Source organism: Gymnogyps californianus, chromosome 16, assembly GCF_018139145.2.
Source record: "Gymnogyps californianus isolate 813 chromosome 16, ASM1813914v2, whole genome shotgun sequence".
In the NCBI taxonomy this organism is placed as follows: Eukaryota; Metazoa; Chordata; class Aves; order Accipitriformes; family Cathartidae; genus Gymnogyps; species Gymnogyps californianus.
The window spans coordinates 12,825,605-12,847,470 of record NC_059486.1 but is presented as its reverse complement, the minus strand read 5'-3'; the positions used below and the strand labels follow the sequence as shown (position 1 = coordinate 12,847,470).

Genomic DNA, 21,866 nt, shown 5'->3' with positions numbered 1-21,866 from the left:
GTTTTTCTTTTCTAAGGGTTACACTCAAAGGGGTTAATAAATACATTTGTTGCCTCTTTTCCATTCAGGCAGTATGGGACAGGCATCCCGGGGCACTCTTGTACTCCCACTACTCTTTTAATTATTTCCCAGTACTAGTTAATGGCCTAAAGGATGTTTACATTTTCTGGGTATCAGATATTTAAGACTTAAAACAAAAAAAGTGAATTGCTGAAGACAGCCATCTCTCCTAGAGGCCCTTCTAGTTTCCCATTTCAGGCAGTACTTCAAGCACTACTCAGTGTCCTTTCCTCTACGCTTTTTTAGAATACCCTCCGGACACCCGTGTACACAACCTCCCTGAGAAGGAACGCGATGGGCGTTGGCCTGGTTTTTGAAGCTGATCTTTACACTACAAAGCACATTTCCCATTGGGTCCTTCAAGGCGTTTGTCTCACCTTGAACGCAGACTGACAGTTTGAAGGTGGCACTAGATTTTCCCCACAGAATCCAACCTTTTAGGGGGGCAGAAAAAGAAATAATCAAACTAGGCAGAGATTCAGCGCCGTGGGTGGGGCAGCGTTCACTTAGGCACACCTGACTTTAAATAGTAGGATACAACCAAGCTAGTACTACCAATAAACACATTTGAAGAGGAAAGTGTTTTTCGTAACTTGTATTTCCTTTTAGAAAGGCTCCAAGCTGGTCTATGTATATGAAAGAGGTAATCAGTCAGTCAGTCAGTCTCGCACACACAAAGACTAAGGTTTGCCTGTATGGTTGTAAGAAATGTTTTTAATTGCCCAAAGCATCACTTCTGCTGTGCTTAGAAGCGGTGCCTTCCATCATCCTTCAACAAGCGGCAGGGTAGATCAGTCATACAATAGATCGCCATAAAAATAGGGCAACAACCGCCAAAAAACCAAAACCGCTGCCGGTTAATGCAATACACTTAAAAATAGTAAACCACAGAATAACAAACTTTCTTTAACCGACCGTTTTCCAGGAACACAGCTTTTCCCTGTCCCTCCCCACCATTCGTGAAACAAATCCCTACCGCACAACCAGCAAGGCGTGACACCGAGGAGTGCTTCTTGGGCTTCAGAACAGCAAGTGACCGAGTCGTGAGGGTGCACAGGGGTAGGGCACAGGAGGCCTCGGGCTAGCGGATGGTCAAACCCTCTCTGACTGGGAACAACCCTGCTGTAAGTTGTCATGCTGCGCAGGAAATTCAGCAGTACCACAGTTAGGAAGAACAGCTTTTGTCATCCTGCCAGTGCCTTTGTTGGGGAAGCTGACAGAGCGCGATCCAAGGCTCCAGAGGGAGACACACACCACCACACAGCTGCAGAGAAAGCTGAAGAGGGGCAGACTACAGCTGGCAAGGGGACGGAAAGAGGGCAGGCAGGGATCCTTCATCAGCTTTCACAGAGATTACGCGTTCCAAGTTTTTGAAGGCACATCATAAGCTTAGCAGCATTTGGGAGCCATTGTTTCTTGCTGGGCCTACTCAGAGGCTGCAGACAAGAGTGAAGCAGAGGTGAGCTGGAGGTGCCGATCAGAATTTAAGAAAAACGGTCAAATTTGTGCTCCTTTCCCAAAATTACACACTCTCACAGCTCGCAGTATGCCTTTCTTTCCTAGGAAAAAAATAATTAAAAAATAATCCGGTAGTCTAACAGCTGTTGGGTCTACCTGTTGCTTACTAGAAAGGAGCAGGGGAATCAGGGCAAGTGCAAGGCAAGTCCATCCCAATCCACAAGGATAAAAATCAAGGATGCCAGGTCCTCCTCCTGTATGAATTGGTTACATCACTTAAATTTAACACTAAATACACACATTTTAGAGGGACAGCTCGGGTTTCTAAGCTAGCAGAAACCAGCACTGTCGAAGACTAAGGTTTTCAGGACACAAAAGTAATCCCTTTACAAAAAAGTGCAGGTTAGAGCATAAAGAACCATTTCCATCTTGGATAGCCAGTTACGTTTTCTCCCTGGAAAAGGAGCTCTGAGCCAGTATGGAAGGTGCTACAAGTGCAGTGTACTGACTAGTGTAAAATGTGTAATGGGAGCCATTCAATTTAAAAAACAAACAAACAACAACAAACCCCCACAAACAACCCAGTGTTCATACTCTTTCTATGAGGATCATTAACCCTTTAAAAGAGTGCTTTATCCCCCCCCCCCTTTTTTTTTTTACTTAAAGCCACAAACCAAAGTATTTAGGATTAATCAAGTAATGTTTGCTGGGACTCTCAGGATTTTCAGAAAGAGAAACGAGGAACCCAATTTGCAATCATCAAGACCACATGCATGTGAAGGAAAAGATGTCCTTAGCTCATTCTGAAGTGTACGTACATCTGCACTATTTTCAACGCTACTGTGAGAAAGGCTTTGTCACAGAGGTTAGTGTTTGTGTATGAAGTGCTTACGTACACAGTGAAGACAAAAGAACCACTGATAGTTCAAATGTTAACAGCCAATACATATTGCTGCAGGTTTATAGTTAAGTTTGTTTTCACTAATATTGATTAATAACGCAGCCTGTGCCTTTGTCCACACGTGTAGTTACAATAAATGGAGCAGTGCTCAGAAGCAAGCGGTCAGGTACCCCTGATTTGGCCACAGCATTTAGTAGTTATATACCTTGCCATATGAACACAGTCCTATTAGGTTTCGTTAGAGGAGCATAATCTATTAATGACATATCTGGAAGAAGTTTGGCATGCATGGGGCATCAAAAGAAACTTTACTGCAGGTGCTATTTCTCCTACAGGATCACAGTGCATAAACAGCAACAGAGTAGAGCCTTTCAGTGGTTTTCCTCAAACAGTTCTGTCTGTCCCTGAGTGCTTTCTGACCACTTTGCTTCCATGGACCTGATCCACTGCCAGCGTTTCAACCTCCGGCTGAGGCTGGGATGGCGTGACATGGTGGATGCGATGCGCCACCCCAATGTGTGCCTTGTGCGGCTTCTCTCGGGCTGGGCTGTGCGATTCACCGGCTGCACGATCTGAAGCAATAGGTGGAATAACTAACGGCCTCTCCTTAATAAGATGTACCTCCGCCGTTTCCCTGGCCAACAGAAACGGAGTGGGATCAGGCATGGCATCCACAGGCTCTCTTAACAGCAGCTTCCGGCTATCCGACCCTATTCTGTAGGCCTCTTCAAACTCGGGGTTGAGTGGTGTTGACAGACTCTTCTTCATTCTGCGCCGTGGAGTCTCCGGCAGTTTATCTTTAGGAGGGGACGGCTTATAGCTGGACAACACGGGACTGCCAGAAGGGGTCCCCTCCGAAGTCCCACTCGAACTCATCAGCTTCTTCTTAGTAGCGTGCAGCTGAGAAGTTAAATAAGCAATAGTGCTCGCTCTCTGCTCTAGTTCACTTGACAACATATTGAGCTTATGGCTTTTCATTTTTAACTCTTCCAAATACTTCTTTTCTCTTTCTTTAATAGTGTTTTCCAGCACCATTATCATCGCATTCTTTTGTTCAAGTTCTTTCAATAATTCATTATTTTCAGCCTCTTTAACTTTCAGCTGAGCTTCAAGATCTTCACACTTTCTTTTGAGTTCATCACTTCTTGAACTACCATTTCCTAGAAGAATAGGAAAAGCAGAAGCGTTTCCAGTTAACGATAGCCACTAAGTAAGATAGCGCAATAGGGTTCCTTTTGCCATCCTTAAGAGAAATCCCAAAGACTAACTTCAGCTAATACTCTTAAAATTACTTCATCTTCAGAAGCACCAGGACAGCTTTTAAGGAAATGATGACAAGCTAGTGCCACTCACCATGGTTTAATAGTGTTGATACTAAGTAGAGACACTTCCTTCACATGTTCTGGGGAACAAAGATTACAGAAACTGTGCTTGCTGAACTTGCTCAAAATTGGAGCCATTTTGCAAATCCTCTGCTTATTAAGAGGAACTTGTCCCACTGCAAATGCCAGACTGGCTGGGAAGAGTGATGGAGCCCCTGCCACAGCTCACCAGGAAGACACACTCAGGCTTTAGCTTCACCCCTCCATGGGCAGCTGAGCCCATGTCTCTCTAAGGCAGAGGTGTGCCTCTTCGCTAAGGCTTTGCTGCTGCAAAAGTCTCTGTGCGGATTAGGTGTCCGAGCCTGGCTGCCTTCTCTTCACAAGAGCGTGACACATCACCCCGTCACACTAGGCGTTCTTGCACTGGTGAGGACACACTGTCAGGAACAGGCAGGCTGACCCAGCTCAGCACCCCTGCCCTCACGCCACAGGGCGTGTGGGGCAATTCTGTCACTCTTCCCTTGGTTATTACAGCAGGACAGCTTCCCAGCTGTTTAGCAGAGACCAGCAGCCTGAACTTCGCCAATAACGAGCACCCTACATCACAGGGCAATCGACTAGGAAGTGTTAGGTATTGTCCCCTCCACACCAGGCAGTGTCTGAGCTCAGCACAGCATCAACACAGTGGCATCACCGATACATCACTGACTCTGAAAATCCTGTGATGAGAAGCATCTGAGCAACATTGCAATATCAAGAAATAAGGTTGAGCACATGCAAAGCTGCTCAGTTGCTTTGCTGAATTTCCCCATGTTCTCTCTTATCTGCAATACATGTCCTGTCCCACACTATCCCTGATCCGGGAGGTTACTCCCAGGCAGTATTTTATTCCTATGCTTCACCTGTTGATAACATAATAATTACAGTACCAGCTAAGTTTTAATAACAGTCTCACTCTTCTGGCCCTAAAATTCCTGTCCCGTGTTCCCATATAGCATGCAGTAAGGGAGGAGTCAGCAGTTCTACACGCTATTCCTGGCTCTTTCACAGATTTCCTGTGTGACCTTGGTAACGAACTTGTGACATTTACGTCATAAATAACAGTAAGTCTGGAAAGTAGAAAACTACTCTTACACCTTTAGAATTTATAAAGTCAACATCCCAAGTGCAAAATATTCTCACCTACTTGTAATGGAGAAAATAGAAACATTGAAAAAGATGAGGAAGTTTAACATGAACATTAAAAGAAAAATGCTATGTATTCCTTACCTGACAAGTCTGAACTCTTTACAGTCAGCTCATAGGTTAAATCTGAGGAAAAAAGTTGTTTATTTTTGTTAGAACATCATCATCTACCCCATACACCGCCTAGTGAGCATGTTTACAATGGCATACTTCAATAAAAATATAACTAACTCTTCCCCCCACCTGAAGCAATAATAGGAGATCCACTGCAATTATCAGACCCGTAAAAAACAACTGGAACTATCAGGTTTTAAAAAAAAAAAAAAAAATCTTTGCTTAGTGATCACACAGTTGTGCCCCGAGATACATGCTGATCACCCTAAATATACCCTGGTGGTGGGCTTTGTTGCCGAGGTTTCACTGCTGGAGTAGGAAGCAGTTACTCCATTCCTGCGAAAGGAATTAAGCACCGAATCAGCATCGGCATCCTCTCCCAGCTACCTGTGCAGTGCTGCTGCAGGCGTCGAATCTCAGCGTGCAGGCCTTTCAGGGTGTTGGCATGTTCTCGCTGGAGAAACAACAGATTCTTCTGGGCACTCTGTAGCTGGTTCTCCAGGTTTGACGTTGCCATCCTGACACGCAGTTACCCTGTCAGTAAGCAGATGTGGAATTGTAACAGTGAGTTCTCTCGCACGTACAAAGATCCTCTCTCTACAGCCAGGATCAGCAGGAATAGCTGAATTCTACTATTAGTGAACTGATACGCAATCAAGCGAATGCCACAAAAGGTTGTTCTGTTTCATGACTATTTCAATTAGAAGTGCTCTACGTTCATAGAAAGCCTAACTATACTCCAGGCCAGAGCAGCGTAGGGAACTCACTTGTTCGGAGTTAACATATTTAAAGGATTAACTTCAGACAGAGTAAGTCACTAATCCTGTTACAAGATAAAAGTGGAGTTCTGAGAAATGGGCTAGTATGTCCCTCTGTCTTGTTGGGGGTTTTCCACTTACCTCCAGGGATACAGGAGTTAGTAACATCCCTGGGCAAGAACAAGGAAGAAAGCACTAAAACGCACCATCTCTAAAGAGAAACGCGAAACAGGGAGTCTGACGCGCAGCTAGGCCCAGCGGTACCGTCACGGACGTGGTTGCTATGGGGCGCCTTAGCCGAGGTGTGCTCACTGGGACTGCACCGGAGAAAGCTCTGGCTGCTGCCGGCTGCTATTGCGTTTCCTCAGCCGTGCTAGAGCAGGATCTCGTACCCGGTGCAGGCCCCGCGGCACTGGAGACTGGTGTCCCGCACGGGCCCCGATGACATGGAACAAGACAACTGACAAGGACAATGTTTCATTTAAAGAGAAAACAGATTTTTCTTGCTCAGGTTATGAGTACATGGAAAACTGTTACACCCCTGGGTTTTTCTCGCACAACAGCCTTATAAAACTAGGCCTGGACTACAGCAGTGCTCAGACTCAAATAAAGATAGAAATGGTTAACTGTACGATGCTGAGAGGCATTCTTGAAGACTCCTGCACTGCCAGTGTTACTACTGCTCCTGATAAGGCAACAATGGTTTTGCGTACACCCACAGGCCAAACTGCTGAGAAACATCTGTCTGGTAGAGCTGGAGACAGCGACTCCCAAATGAATTCCCTGATATAGAGGTAAAAATAGCTCCTCGCACCAGGCAGGCAGATGCTTCCTGTGGAGCAGCACACGCTGTGCCCTGGGGCTCTCTTCCGTGACATTTAAAGGAGTACCTGGAGCAGCATCCAGAGAAGCACAGTTACCAGGCCCCTAGTGATATCCAGTCACCAAGTCTGTCATGACACGATTGTTTATTGTCCCGTTTCCTAGTGAAATTTCAACTCTAAAGTAAGTGTATTAATGAGAAAAAGCAACGATGACAGTATGCAATCCTCCTGCAGCCTCCAAGCACAAAATCACTCAGGTATACTTTTAGTAGTTCTTGAATTTCACTGTGTGATCACTACCCCTCTCTGCATACACAGAGCGCGCCATGCTGCTGCAGCTAGGGTGCATGGTGCCGCTCCACCTACAGCTGGTTTATAAAGGCTGCTGGGTCTATATGAGAAGAACTTTCCAGAAACATATCTCCTTAACTCCACATTACTACACTTTAAATTTCTTTAGCAAGAAAGCTGTCATGTTTGGGAAGCTTTCTGAAAACTGGGAAGTCAGCCTTCTTCTCGGGCAGCTCAGGAGCGCGATGACAGCACAAAAATAGGTGCACAGACAAATTCTAGAGAGCCAGGCTCACGGGGACACCAGAGTGACAGGCAGTAGCACGTACTGGGTGGGAATTACACAAGCCACAGTGGGAGAAATACTTTCTGGGGGACAGAGCAGCACAGGGAACTCCGTCATAGCCCCGGCCTACCATCAGGAGGGAGGAGGAAAGGTTTGTCAAGTGCCTGTGTGCACTCCCCGTGCACAGCGGATGATCTGGCCTGTCAGGGCTGGGAGCCACAGCAGCCCTCTCCTGCTGCCAAGTAATCCAGCCAAGGAGGCAGGAGACTGATAAAGTGGTTAGGATGCTGGGTTAAACACCGCTGATGCACGAGGAGCATTAGCTTTGTCATTACAGCACGAAAGGCTAAATTCAGTTATCTGTGTAGTTTTGTAAAAACAATTACAGTGTTAAGGTTACAGAGATAAGTAGAGAATCAGGACTCCCGTTGCCTGGACAACCATCTGCAATGGCATTACAACCCTGGTCTGTAATTACGGGACCATGTGTTGTGCATAAGATAGACCTTAATTCTGTCCCGTGGCTGCCTCACAGGCACCTTAACGGGTTCGTCTTGCCATGTCAAGTGTTCTCCATTGGGCTCTTTTTGGTATGTAGTTTTATCACAAAAATTTGATTCTACAAGTTTAAAATTGGTAGAGCATACACTCAGAGAAAGTAACACGCTTTTGTCATTCCTAAACATAACACAGCCCTGCATTGAATTTTATACTTGTTACTCCCAAAAAGAACACCAGACTCAGTGCTCCTGCACCTTGGTAAAGCACTAAAGCACTGGGGCGGGGGGGAATGGTATCACACACACAGAGCCTTCCTGATTTCATGCCTGACCTAAACTGACATCATCATCAACTGGCTTACCCCTACAGAAGCATATATTTGATTGTAAAAAAAAAAAAAAAAAAAAAAAAAAAAAAAAAAAAAAAGTGAAGGCGTAAAAGACTTTCAAGGAACACACTTCTGTGCAAGGGGCAAAACAGAGCTCCTGGTTACTTTATAACAGAGATCAAAGATTAAATTCAGTGCTCAAGAAGAATGAGGGTAACGCTGCCAGCTTGTGCTTTGTTGAGTGGAATGGGTCATTTTGCAATCACCATCGTTAGCAAACAAGCAAAAATTATGGACCAAAACTATTCTAAAAAGAAGTTTCTGGGTTGGCTAAATAAGAAAAGACTGAGTTGTGCACACAGGCTCTTGCTCTACGACTGCTGATGAGTGGCTCGTCTGAGCCGTGACTGCTCTCCACACCCCGGCAGCAGGCGCACTGGGACACTCCGTTACTGCCACACTGGTGCCCCCTCACTGCCCACAGTGTCAGACGACTACTGGAGGATGGACTACGTGGTCCACAGCAATTACTGTGGGGCACAATTAAGTTTAAGGATTGTTGATATTTCAGCTGTGTTATATTTTCAAAGTGACATCATCTTGTTTGCAAAGCTGACTTCAGACAGACAGAAGCTTTACTGAATCATCCAGTTTCTTAAGTGACCATTACACTCTTACCGACTGAATACGACAGCAAAATAAAACCTGCAAGAGTCCGTGCCCTCCCCACAGCTGGAGCTCAGACTGCATGGAACACCAAGGCTCAGAAGGGATTTTTATTCAAGAAATGTATTTTCCAAAAGAAACTCCAAGCACTGACAGTGCTAGGTGAAAGAATAGCCTACGCATAATATCCCAAAGCCTTTACTATCACAACGGTTACTAACGGTGGCTTTACACCCGTAACTATAATCTGAACAGAAAAAGACTTCATCACCAGCAACAAACAGTAAGTGTTTATAACTCAGTCCTTGCAAATAAATGCGTTTCTTAAAAACTAGTTTCTAAATGTCAGAAAAAGCAAAACAAGGCTGTCACTTTTAATCTGAATCGTTTTTTCACCTTGATCTCCTGCATCTTAAAGATCACACTAGGATTACCTACTGTGAAGAAAAAAAACCAAAAAATCAGAGGCAGGCTAATTTTATAGGCTTAGAAAGAAAATAAAAATTACCCGCACCAGAGCATCATCTTCCCTGCAGCACCGGTAAGTTAATCAGTGAGAGCAATTAAATCAATCCACTATGAATTTTAGCCGCAGCCCCTCTGCACTAAGTAGTTTCTCTCCTCGGAGGATAAAGGATCAGAGGGCTGACTTTCCCACAAGCCTTCTGCAACGTTCCTATGCTCTTCTTCCTCGCTGCAGCCTCGTTGCCTGCCCATCCTCTCTCCTTTCCTTCAAGGGAAAGGGAAGGCCACTGTGCTAAGTCGTAGCTTCCATGGAATTCATGGGCAGCAGCTTCAGTTCAAACTCCCCTCCACCCCGCCCAGTCACGTCTGTTTACACAGCGCATACAAACACTGTGCAATCCGTGCATGTGTGTTCTGGGAAACCGCCAAAACCATCTACCATAAAAACAGGGCAAGGGGAAAGTGTCTTGCACGGACAGTCACTACACAGAGACGCTTTTGCTATGAAATCAGCTTAGAATCGCACAAATTAGTATTAACAACAATATATTCCAAGCCACTATTCACTTTATACCTATTTTACACCAAATCTTAAACCACAAAATTAGACCTAATATTATTCAAGTCTGAGATTTGGATTAAACAGATTTCAACTGAATATGCATTAGCTGTCAACCAAGCTCATTAGCACAATATTAAAGATATTTTTGATTGCTTTTGCAGCCAAACTTATAAAGGAAATTTCTGTTGCACAAATGAGGGAAGAAAAAGAATTCACATCTGCAGTCTGAATAGCTCTCCGATACCCACGGATCACCTGCATTTCACCCAGTTCTAAGTTCAGCAATAATTTTCCCTGTAGGAACTTTTTTAGCCAGTGCCTAACTAAAAAGCTGGCCAAACTGCCAAAGCAGAAGCCAGCTAAAGAGAAAATATTTCTCTTTCTAGAATAATATCAAATTGTTTTATGCCCCTAGAGCTAATACAACTGAATGGGACGCAAGAAGATTGAAAATTTGGACAGGATGTACAGTAAGTCAGGCCAACAGCCTAGCCAATTCATCGGTTGTTGAGCAAGTTTACTAAACAGGCCATTTCTGAAGATCAGAAAGATGAGGTTAGAAGGAGGCAAAGCGCCTCTCAGCACGACATCCCAGAGGAGCGCTCCTGAAAGCAGGAACTCAAGAGCTGGACACCAGTGGCACTCCCTCCAGGGAACACGGTATTACTATTACCTGTCTTAAGAGGTGTGCACTGTGCTATGTACAAAAGGCACTGCAGTTCGTGCCTTAACACCGCACTATTTATCCTGCTTGCACAGCTTGTTCTGATTTCTTCAGCTATGCCAGTGGGGGTTTATTTTATTTTTCTTGCTTTGCTGGTAGCGGCTTGTGATTCTGGAATTGTTTACTATATGAAAAATAGTGCTGAGCCGAATAATTGCTTTTACTGAGGAATTACTCAATAATCAATATGAAGGACTTGACTTCCCTACAGAGAACACTGACTGGCACCACTATTTAAAGACTGCTCTGGCAATTGTTCTGCTTTTGGGTCAGACAAGAGAAGTCTCTTCAGACATCTGAATAAAGATTACCTTAAAGAGCCTAGAGACACCACGTGTATTTTGTAAAGGGACAGAACCTGGGAGAGAAGCAGACGTCCTGGCTGTGACCCTGCTGGATGCTCACATCCACAATGCTTCCACAGGACAGGGCAAGAGGGGACATTACTTGCTTCAACAGAGACTCAGTGCTATTTGTTGTCCAAATTGTTATGATTTAGTGGGATTATGCCCTTAAAAAGTCCACCCAAATAATGTATTTCAATTTAAAGCATACTGGCTGAAAACAGTGAACAGTGTTTTGTGGGGTGGCAGGGGTTTTTCCCCCCTTGGGTTTTTTTTTTTTTTTTTCCTTTTTTTAAGAAGTGGCAGCAGGATATATGCTCATTTACGACTGGGAAGTCATTTGCATACAACTAGTTTTCTAAGTCAGTTTTGAATAATTAGATTATTAAATACTTGAATAATTGGATTATTAAAACACTGAAGGCTTTTGTTTTCCCCACTTACAGTCAGTTTGCATATTTTGTACATTTCATAACATCTTACAACTGATCAACTTCCTTGTTTAAGTAGGTTGTGTAAAGGTCAAAGGACGCAAAAATGTAAACTAATTTTTAAAGCTAGAAACGTTGACAACTGTCACAAAGTTAAACCATGCACTGCAACTTGAAAAAGCTATAAATTAACAGCACCTCTTTAATTCTGCATTCTCACCATTAGTGAAAGCTACTACGATTGCATAAAACGTTTTATTTAATGTTAGTCTCAAATTTGTCAGCAGCTCGTAGGATACGATGCAAGTGAGACCTACTGACCCATGCAATCTCAGTCAGAAAGTTTTTTAAACGGGAATAGACTCAGGAGATGTAATGAAAAGGAAACAAATATATTAAAAAAGAATTAATAGTTTCTTTTAATACAAGTCAGTGAACATTTTCCCACCACTTCCCTATGCAGATGTTTTGACTTAGTTCCAGAGAGTTTGGTTAGTGGGACTTACAGCTACTCCAAGTTCCTTAACAGTTCTTAACCTGCTGTTTCTTGGTGCGTAGCACTCAGCCACAAATCACATCCAACAACTGCTTTCATGGGCAGCTGAGATCTTACAGAAAACATGGTCTTGGGAGGGGTCAGTCTAAAGAAAAAAAAGAATAAAATCTATTCAGGTACGTCTCCCATTGGGGTTTCAACAAGGAAATCCTATAAAGCAGTTCTGGGATTGCACTAAGCTGATTTCATCTCCTGCTCTTTGAAACAAGAAAGAATGTGCAGCCAAGAATAAGGCTACAATCAAAAAGCACAAGAGAAATAGCAAAACGCAGAAGTCAGCTGAGCCCTTAATAGCCCAGAAGAGCAATCTTCACTCTCTCACCATGGAAATCGGTGGGACAGCTCTCAAAGCAACCGGTCTCTGGCTGGATTTCGTCAGATAAATTAAGCCAATGCTGGGAAGAAAGCTGTAACTGCATACACCACAGAACAGTTATGTCACTATGTTTCTTCCCCCTTTCCCTCTGTCTCCGAAGCAACTTTAAAAAAAAAAGTTTGCTATGTTCTTATACAAAAGGAATTGTGCAATGCAGAGCTAGGCAAACTCCCACTAGGAATGCATATGTCATTTGATAAGGATGATAAAACATTAAAAGGGGCATTGCAGCGTTCAACACTGCACCAGTAACACACCTCTTTTGCAGTGAGACTTGTGCTAAACACCAGCAGCGTCCAACCTCTCACTGTCACACAAGCTTTATCTGGATGCTATGCTGCATTTGACCCTTAAAACATGCAAAATTTCTCAGTATCACCACCATCACAAAATGGTTTCTAGCTACAGCTCAAAGATTGAGCCTCAAGTCCTCCAAACAATGGATTCACAATTTATCTTGAATATAGTCTAGGAGGAACAAATGGAATGAATTAAACAGCATTCCCTTGGGAACATTAAGTGAACACTTTAATCCTTGCTGCACCCTAAGCCCTTATCTTCCAGTAAAGTGGAGAAGGTAACTTAAATTAACATTCTTGTAAGCTCACCTTAAAAAGGAACTGCTCCGTCTCTTTTACAAGTGCATGTTACCTTAAAAAGGGAACAAAAATAAATAAATCTTAAATTGAAAATTAAAAATATTAAACAAGAGCTTCCAAAATGCAACTCCATCACATGCTCACCATAAACAGTCACTAACATTTTAACAGCCAAATCTTGCCTTGCAGATGATGTGCAGGCTCCAGGCCTTTTCTGATCTTAAGTATTTGGATAGAGTTCAAAATATTTCAAGGCAATGAGCATCTGGCTGTGTATTAGGTGCCTTTGCACAAAATCAGAGCATCTCTATACCCGTTGCAAGATAAGAGGAGGGAGATGCTAATCTACAACTTTAGACACAGTCCAAAGGAAGCTACTGGAACAAAGCCCAACCAACCATAGTTATTTAGCATTTTCATTCCTGTTTGGTATCCACTAAACAAAACAGAAAAACCTCCTTTTACATAGATGGGGTGACTATCACCTGAGAAGCTGCTCCAGCTCCCTGCCAACACACATCCAAATCTTCTTGAAACATGTATGGGCAGGCAGGCATTTTCCTCTCAACAGGTATCTAGCCAGTGCCCCCTCAAAATGTGACAAAAGCAGCCAAAATGCTTTTTGTATGCTATACAAAATACAATTTCAAGAACTAATTAAGGACACAGGAGTCTTCTCGTAAGAGCCTTCAAAGTTTTAGCCAGTCTCCATTTTAAAGACTGTGACTGAACTGACCAAACATTTCTAAGTAATGTAGCTCCAATGATAAAATGCCCAACTGACAGACACTTAGCTGTTCTTTGCTTAGATCAGCTCTCCATCTCCAGAGACATATGCCATCCCCAAAGTGTTTGTTCAGCTTATTTCAAAGGACATAATAACGGAAACCCTGCAGCCTCCACAGCCAACTCTAAAGCTTTGCTATCTTTCTGCTTGGACATTGGCTTTAAGTCCCCACCCCCCCAACCTGATACCATTATACTTCTACTGATGTAGATCCAGCAATAATACAGTTTAATAACAGCCTATTACACAGTTTCAGATTTATGTTCGCCCCTCATTCACCTGTGCATTAGACTAAACCACTTTAACTAGTTCAATATTTCTTGAAGTCATGCTTTTCAGACTATCTGCTAGGCCTCCACAACCACTTTCTGAACCTCTTCCCCCTTCTCCAGTGCTCCCTTATCAGTAATGAGTACATCTTACAGCAACAACTCTATCCCCCGCTTCCTCTGCCTTCTGTGTTAAAGCATAACAATACTTATATGTAATTATTGTCCCAATAACTTGTTTTTGTATTCTTTTAGTTTGTGTGTTTTAAGCCAAGCAAAATTAGTAGTTCTTTCCTGGAGACAACTGAGGGGAAAAAGGAAACGTGCCATTCTCCTCCCAGAGGAAGGATACAATTTTGCTTTCTCAGCTCCTTTTCTATTTCTACTGCTTTTCAATGCTGTTTTACTCAGTTGTTTCTCTGCATGGCTTCCTCTTCATTTTCTGATCAGAGATCCTGCAGACTCTTTACAGTTAATCTCTGAATGTGTCCCTGAGGAAGCACAGGTTTTAGTATTTTAGTAAGAAAATAATTTTTTGTCACTCCTACAGCAATTGGTATGGCAGCAGGAAGAATAATTAAGCGGACACACTCCTGGTAGCAATGATTTAATTCTTCTAGATGCTCTAAATGAACAAGCTGGTACTTTGCACAGAAATCGCTGACTGCTTATGTGCCCAACTGTCTACCTGAAGTCACAAGGACTGACAGGAATAATTCACTTGGAGTTTTCTCCATCCTTGAGACCACCCAACCCCAGAGCTGTCACAATGGAAGCAGACTAAAAGTAATCAGATGTTAAGATCACTACCGTGACAGAGACTATTAGAGAATCAAATCAAATGGTCCTGCAGTGGCATTTTATACAGATACAATTATTTTGACCAATACCAGGGTATCCAATGCTATGGCTGTACAGCTGTCAAGAAGAAATAGCTTACTCTGGCAGAAAACACTGAAAATGACCTAATTTGGGCATAATTCACTTTGGGGAAACAAAGAACGTATCATCTAAATAACACCGATTACTTCAAAAGAACCCCTTTAACAGTGATGAAGTCCATGTAATTTTTATTTTTGTAAAGTGACAACAAAAGCCCTCATGAGTAAGGCTACATCGTAATTTAGAGGAACATGTTGGTTCTCTTCTGCTTTCTAGCACACGCTCCTGATGAACGGCCTTTCTATTTTATTCACCCCTTCATTCTGAGGATAAAATAGTTTGTTATTTTAATATAACCTCCATCAAAGCCACAGAACACAGATTGCACCCCAATCACAACTAGTCAGTTTTAATATTGCAAAGACACGTTAGTCTTTCTAGTAAAGCCAATTTCTTTTGTCAGAAGGGGAATGACAAGAAAATTAATATTCAATTCCCCCAGACGAACACAATATCAATGTTACACATAAAACCAAGCCTGATTCTATTTCTTTCAGAGTCATTAAGAAGTTCTCCAGCTTCAGTTAAAGCTGAATCAGAACTTAAGCTAGTAAGGTGGGCTGTAGGAAGTTTTTGCACAAGGATATGTTAAGTATAACACCAAATTCATGCTTAGAAATAATACTATACTATGGAAAAGTCAAATGGTTTTTTTTCAGATATCAAATATTCACTTATGAACGCTTCATGTCCTCTTTTAATTTTATTCTCTATGATCAGTAACACGTGAATCGCACATGAGCTCAAAGAAAATGTATTTGTGTCATTTTAAAAAATTTGCCAGTTCTGAAGGCTTGCTGAAACACAAACCAAAAAAATGACTATGCTGGTTTTACATAAGCAACTTCGTTGGGCATTTTTTGCCCCTGTAACAGGAAAAATAACCTGCCACCACACAGACATGCAACTATTTAGCTATCCAGCCTAGCCGTGACTTTGTCTCACCTATTCCACTTGCATATACTGAGCAAGAATTTGCTGTCACATTTCTGAAATGCTCCGAAATTGCCGTCCTGGTCATTCAGTGAACCAGGTCAGGGAACTGGTCCAGCTGAAAACAAACCCATTTTTCCACTGGCTGTTTTTCAGGTGATGGGTTCACCATGCAGCACTGCACACACTGGTGCAGCTGATGGAGAAGGAGGAAAAAATAAAAATAAAAAAAATAGTAAATCTGTAACCAGGGCAGGGGAGCGGTACAGGCAGAACTGCTTCCTGCAGCGGCGCCAGCTCCAGGCACCCACCTGAGCTTGAGCTCCTACTGCAAGAACTGCAGAAATGATGATTTTCAGAGTTTACCTGGAATGTTTGTGAAACACATCAAAAGGCACTGAAGCCTTACAGCAAGCTAAATAAATCTGTCCTCCTAGGAGAGATCCATTTACAGAGAACAGCTACTGTAACAGCAACTCTACAGAATAGCACAACTACTTTTCAGGCAAGTTTAACAGGCTGAGGAATATGCTTTTCTCTAATGCATTCTGTGATGCTGTTTCATAAGCCATTGATTTTATTATTTTAGAACAGCAACTACGATCAAACATACAAAAATCGGTCTCCACTTCGCTAAAGTGAAGGTTTTAAGAGCTGCTGCTGAAGGAAATCTAGTAACGGTGATGACCTATGTCTAAGTCCTTTCTTAAGCACGATTTTTTTTTTTTAAGTAAATAAGATGCCAAGACAAAGAAATTCAAACAAAGGTGCTTTATACTTTTACTTACGTAACCTAGGTATCTCAAATTGAGACAACAGAACTGTACACAGCTTAAATCAAGCTTTCATGAGGAATGGAAAGCAAACAAGCGCACATACTTTTATTACAAAGGAAACCTGCCACTAATGACATCATTCACACAATTTTTTTCCCACACAGATGGACACTTCCTAAACTCGACACCTCTACTCCACAGAGATGCGATATGCTGTACCTTTTGTGCCCTCCCTCTGGGCACTGACTCAGACTACAGGGAGCTACTGTTCCCTGGCATATTTTCAGCCTTTCTAGAGGCAGCTATCATTCTGTTGAGGGAGAAGCCATGAAATTTTACGGTTTTCAGTCAAGCAATGTTTTTAAATAACATTGATCTTAAATCCTGTCTCTCATCCAAATAATTAAGACCAACAAGCAGTAACATATTTTAACATTTTAAGTACAAACCAAAGGTTTTCTAGGAGTGAAACGAGAGCAAACATGCTCCTCAAGAGCAGGCAAGAAACAGCAATCCAAATAAAAGGCTTTTTTTTCAAGGATTATTTAAAAACACCCAAACAAACAGCTTGCAGAAGTTCTGATACACTCTGAGGACATTGTTTTCAGCAATATTTTGTCATGGCTCTAACTTCCAGTAGTAAATAAATGTATTGCTCCCATTTATAGTACCATGCTCTTTAACATCACCAGGAGAAATGAGCTGGTAGATAACCATAAAACATGATTAGACAAAATTATTCACTGATCACATGGAGATACTAACATCCATTATCACACTGCTGGACATCCTTGTTTGGAGGAAGACAATTTTTATATCACTTAAAAACGAGCACAGAGACTAATCAGGCACACGTTCATTGAAAATACTACAGCCAGATATATAAAGGGTGCCAGGTCTGGTCAAGCAAGTGAAGGAATCAGAGGGGAGGTACAGCAGGTAGCAAATGGGGCGGGGGGGGGGCTAACATTCAAACTTGGCTCTGCTAAATGCACTATTCATTATCTTCATTTGCTTTTTCAGATATCGCATTGGATTAGTGCGCAAAAAAAGGAGCAGAGGGTTTGTTTCGGCATGCTGCAAATGCAAAGGAAACCCGAGCTCTAGCGATAAGATTTCTGCCTGAACAAAGGGCACCCTCCCCGCCTCAACTCCACCCCGGCTCTGGGCAGCGGCACTCGGTACCATTGTTCCCAGGGACAGGACACGCTCTGCCAGAGACACTTCTGACAATACTGGTTATGGTTACACAATATTAGCTTATTGCAGCATATTCGTATCAATTACAACAGCGTGGAAGCGGCAATAAGGCACACAGACTTATGTCTATGCTTTTCAACGTTTCGCAGCTACTCACAATGTTTTATTGTGTCTGCAGCAGACGTGAAAAAGGCTGCAGAAAGCCAAACCAGAGACCTCTCATGCAACTATCTTTTTTCAACACCAAAATCCTTAGATCTTTCCTTTCTTCATCTGTGGCTTTGCTTTTTAAACCAGCAGTAGGAAAAGCTATGCCCTTGTCTAGTCAGAACACACTTCACTATTTCCCCTAAAGCATCAAGTTATCTGACACACTGATTTTTCAGTAAATCACTGCTCATCAAAAACCACCACTGTTAGTTCCTAACAGACACACATACATATACGGATACACAAATACATACAGAAAGTGTCATTTGTCAGCAAAAAAAAAATTCTTAAGCATTATAAACTGTTTCAGAAAGATGATGATGTCTGTTCTCTGTACAAAGTAAACTACCATTTGCTACATTTTTTAAAGTTTACTATGAAAAATGAGGTCAAACATGAACTTGAGTAAAAAGATGAATTACTTAATAGTATTCTGTTTACACAAGTATTGCAATACATTGTGACTCCTGAGGATATAAAAGCAATCCTTCAAAGTTTTGCTACTTTAAAACACCATTTTTTAAGCCATAGAAAAGTAACGAGACACCTGGAAATGAGAGTCTAACACAGTAGCAAAAGTAAACTTGGAAACTAGTTTATTACAACTGTATTCCCTCTATTATACTGTTTATAATGTTCAAGAAATATTTTACTTTACATTATGGTCCACATTCTGGAATAATAGCACAAGGGAGTTTTTCTGCTGCCTACTGCTGTTACAGGATTGACTAACGTAGTAGAACTGGATGAACAAATACATTGTCCTTAATACCTACAGCCTCTTGAATTAGGGCACACAGAGGAACAGTTTGATTTTTGTAACTCCAATGACAAAATGCATTTAAAAAAAAAATCATTTAAAAGCCCTGAAGGTATGCAATTATATCTGGAATCTGAAGTAAAGGAAACAACTTTAAGGAATGAAATAAGATTGCTATTCTATGTTCCAGTAGCAACAACTACTGGACTGAAAACTACATACAGCATTTGGACTGGGCATGAGACCTTTGTCTTTCCTAAGGGGATGGGGGAGGAAACTTTACAGATATACTAAGCAGAAGCATGGTAGTAGGATGAAACCAAGTAGTTATGTGTCAGTTTAGCCAATATTCTTTTTTTTCTGTTTAAGCAGTTGATACTCTCCTCTGTTATGACCTCCCAATCTTTGTTGTTTCACTAAAAATGACTGCTGAAACCTCAGTATAACCAAAAGCTTGAAAAATTAACAATATCACAAGTCTGCCATTATCTGTTTTTAAAGCACTTGCTTTAAATAGTCAAGTCAAAAAGCATTGTGCAGTCTAAGAGCATAAATGTCTGTCTCCCACAGGTTTCAGTCATAATAAAGCACTACAGAATTACATTCACTAATGAGCAAGTTACATGGAAAAAGGCACTGTATTTACAGTCACATCCATTTGTCTTTTTTTTTTTTTTAAATTAAGGAGCATAATTTATATTGCAAAAGCATCAATAAAGCTTTTTAAGCTTAAGCATCTTACCATCTAGGCAAAGCCAACAAGTACTCTGGATGCTTCTTATGCACCTGCAATGCAGATCAAAATGGACAATTCCACCCTCAGGGCTGCCTCAGCTTCTGTGGTTTTGTTTACCTTCACTGTCTCAGCTTTACACAATTTAATGAGGCAGACTCAAACGCATACCACTGTTGTCCACGGTGGGAAGGGCCCCTCCTTCCTCCCTGCTGTCCCACCCCATGTCCTGCGTAGGGAAACAGAGCATCTACACGGCTGGAAGAATCTCCATGTCTGAGGAGGCCCTGCACTTCTTTGCTGCCACATTCACAAGCGACAGGCATTCTCCTCAGAAGGAAAAAATCTCATCGCAAATGAAGATAACTCCCTACCCACTCCAAAACGTACACTATCCATCCATCCATCTTCTCTTTGCAGGCCCCATATTACTCATGAAAACAACACTGTTGTCACTTTCTAAAGTGAAAACGTACCATACAAAAGGAGACTGTGAAGGATGAAAGAGGATGCGATGTAAAACCTGCCCCAGTGGGTGTGGGTGGGAGTCAGCAGCTCCACTGACGCCTATCTGAATTGTGCAGACGGACACTGGGGAGGGAGGTGAATGGGTGGACCACTCGCTCCTGAGCTAGGATACATTCGCAACCAGAAATGAAAGAAACGTCCTTGCCCCTGAGCCAGCGTTAACGGAAAGATAAGGGGTAAAGCGAGCTGCAGGATAACCCCTTTTCTCCTCTGCTGCTCTAGTGACCAGAAAAAGGGCCTTTCATGCTCTTAAGAGAGAAAAGGAGGCACTTTGGTCCAGTGCCAACACACCCTCGCACAGGCACAGCGGCCCAGGAGCAGCCCATCCCACGCACCCAGCTGTGCCCTGCACTGCATTACAGCGGGCGCCCCGCCGCCCAGGTGGGCTGCCCTCGCCCCCCCCCGCCGCAGCGGCAGGAGAGCTTTCTCCCCCGAGGCGCTGCTCTTCCAGCCGGCGCAGGACCCAGGACCGCGACCCCCCTCCTAACGCAGAGAAGGGCCAGCGGGGTGCCCCGACACCCCCCGCCTTCGGGGGGACAGGGGGACCCGCCTCACAGTGCCGCGGTGAGCGGGGAGGGTCGCCCCGGGCCGCACAGGAGACAGCCGGTGGGGGCGTCTGGGGGGGGGAAAGGCCTCAGTCCCCTCACGGAGCAGCGATGCCGCTAACCCGCCCCACACCCAGCCCCGGGCGGATCACGATGCCGTTAACGCCCCCTCAGCTGGCCCACGGTGGAGGGGACGGGGTGCCGTAACACCCCCCTACCCCCCCCCAGCCGGCCCGGGGCCGCCGCCTCTCCCCGGCCCCTCACCTGCTCAGCCCTCCGCGGCGGTGCCGAGGCGGCTCGCTCCCTCCCGCCGCAGGCCCCCACGGGCGCACCGGGCCGCCCACCCCTCGCTGCCGGCGGCAGGCAGCCGGGTCAACCGCTGCCGGCGCTCATCGCCCCTCACCACCAGCCCGAAGGAGCCGAGGGGCGCCCCGCGGGGCCGGCACTTACCGGCCGTGGGGGGGGGGGAAACGACCGGGGGCGGCGGCGCAGGCGCAGGTGCGGCTGCGGCAGCCGGGCCCGTCGCTATGGCAACGGGGGGGTCAGCGCTGTCATCGGCCGCGGCCTTATCCCCGCCCACGGGGGGGGGGGGGGGGGCGTGCGCCTGCCCCGCGCGCTGGGGAGCGGAGAGCGCGTGCGCTCACCTGGCGGCGCGCGCGTGCACGGGGCCGCGTGTACACAGGTGCGTGCGTGCGTGGGGAGCAGCGTACGTGTACACGCGGGGAGCAGTGCAGGCGTGCACACGCGTGTTGTGCGGGGAGCAGTGCGTGCATGTGGATGCACGTGCAGCAGCACATGAGCATCGCGCACGCGTGTGGAGAGGTGCACGCAGATGCGTGTGTGTCTGCGTGTTTGGGGCAGTGCATGCACGTAGATGCACGTGTGCGTGTGAGGCGGTGTGCATGCGCACACACACACACGTGTGTGTCTGTGCGAAGGAAGGGAGGGGGGCTGGAAACATGTCTGTGACCAGAAGTTGTGTATGCCCCAAAGGACCATGACAACATGCACGTGCAGATGCGCGGAAATAAAGGAGGGTGCCTGGAGCTGGGGGAATTTTTGTGCTTTTGGCAATATGTCCGCACATGTCTCTCTGTGCCCAGTTCATGGCCACATGTGTGTGAATTTCCCTGCAAGCCCTCTGAAATGAGCGCAGCCGCATCAGGGCCCCAGGGGAGCAAGCTGCAAGGGGTGGAATTTCTGCAGTCTCTCCATCTCTGCACATGCACCTTGCCTCTGCAGCATCATTTCTGCATGAATATATGCATGCAACCTTAAACTGCACACCAGCTGGGTAGGTCCTGGATGTGCAGCCGTACGTGGTGAGATATTCTTTGTGCATCTGTATTTTCTGCATAAAACCATGTGGAAGATTATGCCATGTGGCATGAGATTATATTTCTGGCAGATGCACAGAAGTTTGATGAACAGT

General features: G+C 44.3%; 2 protein-coding genes across 5 annotated transcripts in view; one reads left to right on the top strand and one right to left on the bottom strand.

Annotated features, from left to right (window-relative positions):
- The window catches only part of DNAH10 (dynein axonemal heavy chain 10), a 58,920-nt gene extending 57,068 nt beyond the window's left edge, over positions 1-1,852 (top strand). The window contains 1 exon segment of the mRNA XM_050906417.1: positions 307-1,852. Coding sequence (XP_050762374.1) covers positions 307-453 — 147 coding nt within the window. The 3' untranslated portion in view covers positions 454-1,852.
- Positions 1,853-2,175: 323 nt separating this feature from the next.
- On the bottom strand, positions 2,176-20,779 carry CCDC92 (coiled-coil domain containing 92). Of its 4 annotated transcripts, none has more exons than XM_050906725.1 (6): positions 20,699-20,779; positions 12,761-12,803; positions 11,727-11,861; positions 5,428-5,574; positions 5,011-5,052; positions 2,176-3,579 (listed from the first exon to the last, which is right to left on the bottom strand). In XM_050906725.1, exons 4-6 carry the CDS (start codon positions 5,555-5,557, stop codon positions 2,804-2,806), a joined length of 948 nt encoding a protein of 315 aa, XP_050762682.1. In that variant the 5' UTR covers positions 5,558-5,574; positions 11,727-11,861; positions 12,761-12,803; positions 20,699-20,779; the 3' UTR covers positions 2,176-2,803. The 4 variants fall into 4 exon arrangements, with proteins under 4 accessions (XP_050762682.1, XP_050762683.1, XP_050762684.1 ...); XM_050906726.1 differs by lacking the exon at positions 20,699-20,779 and adding an exon at positions 19,371-19,419; XM_050906727.1 differs by lacking the exon at positions 11,727-11,861.
- Between the last annotated feature and the right edge of the window lie 1,087 nt (positions 20,780-21,866).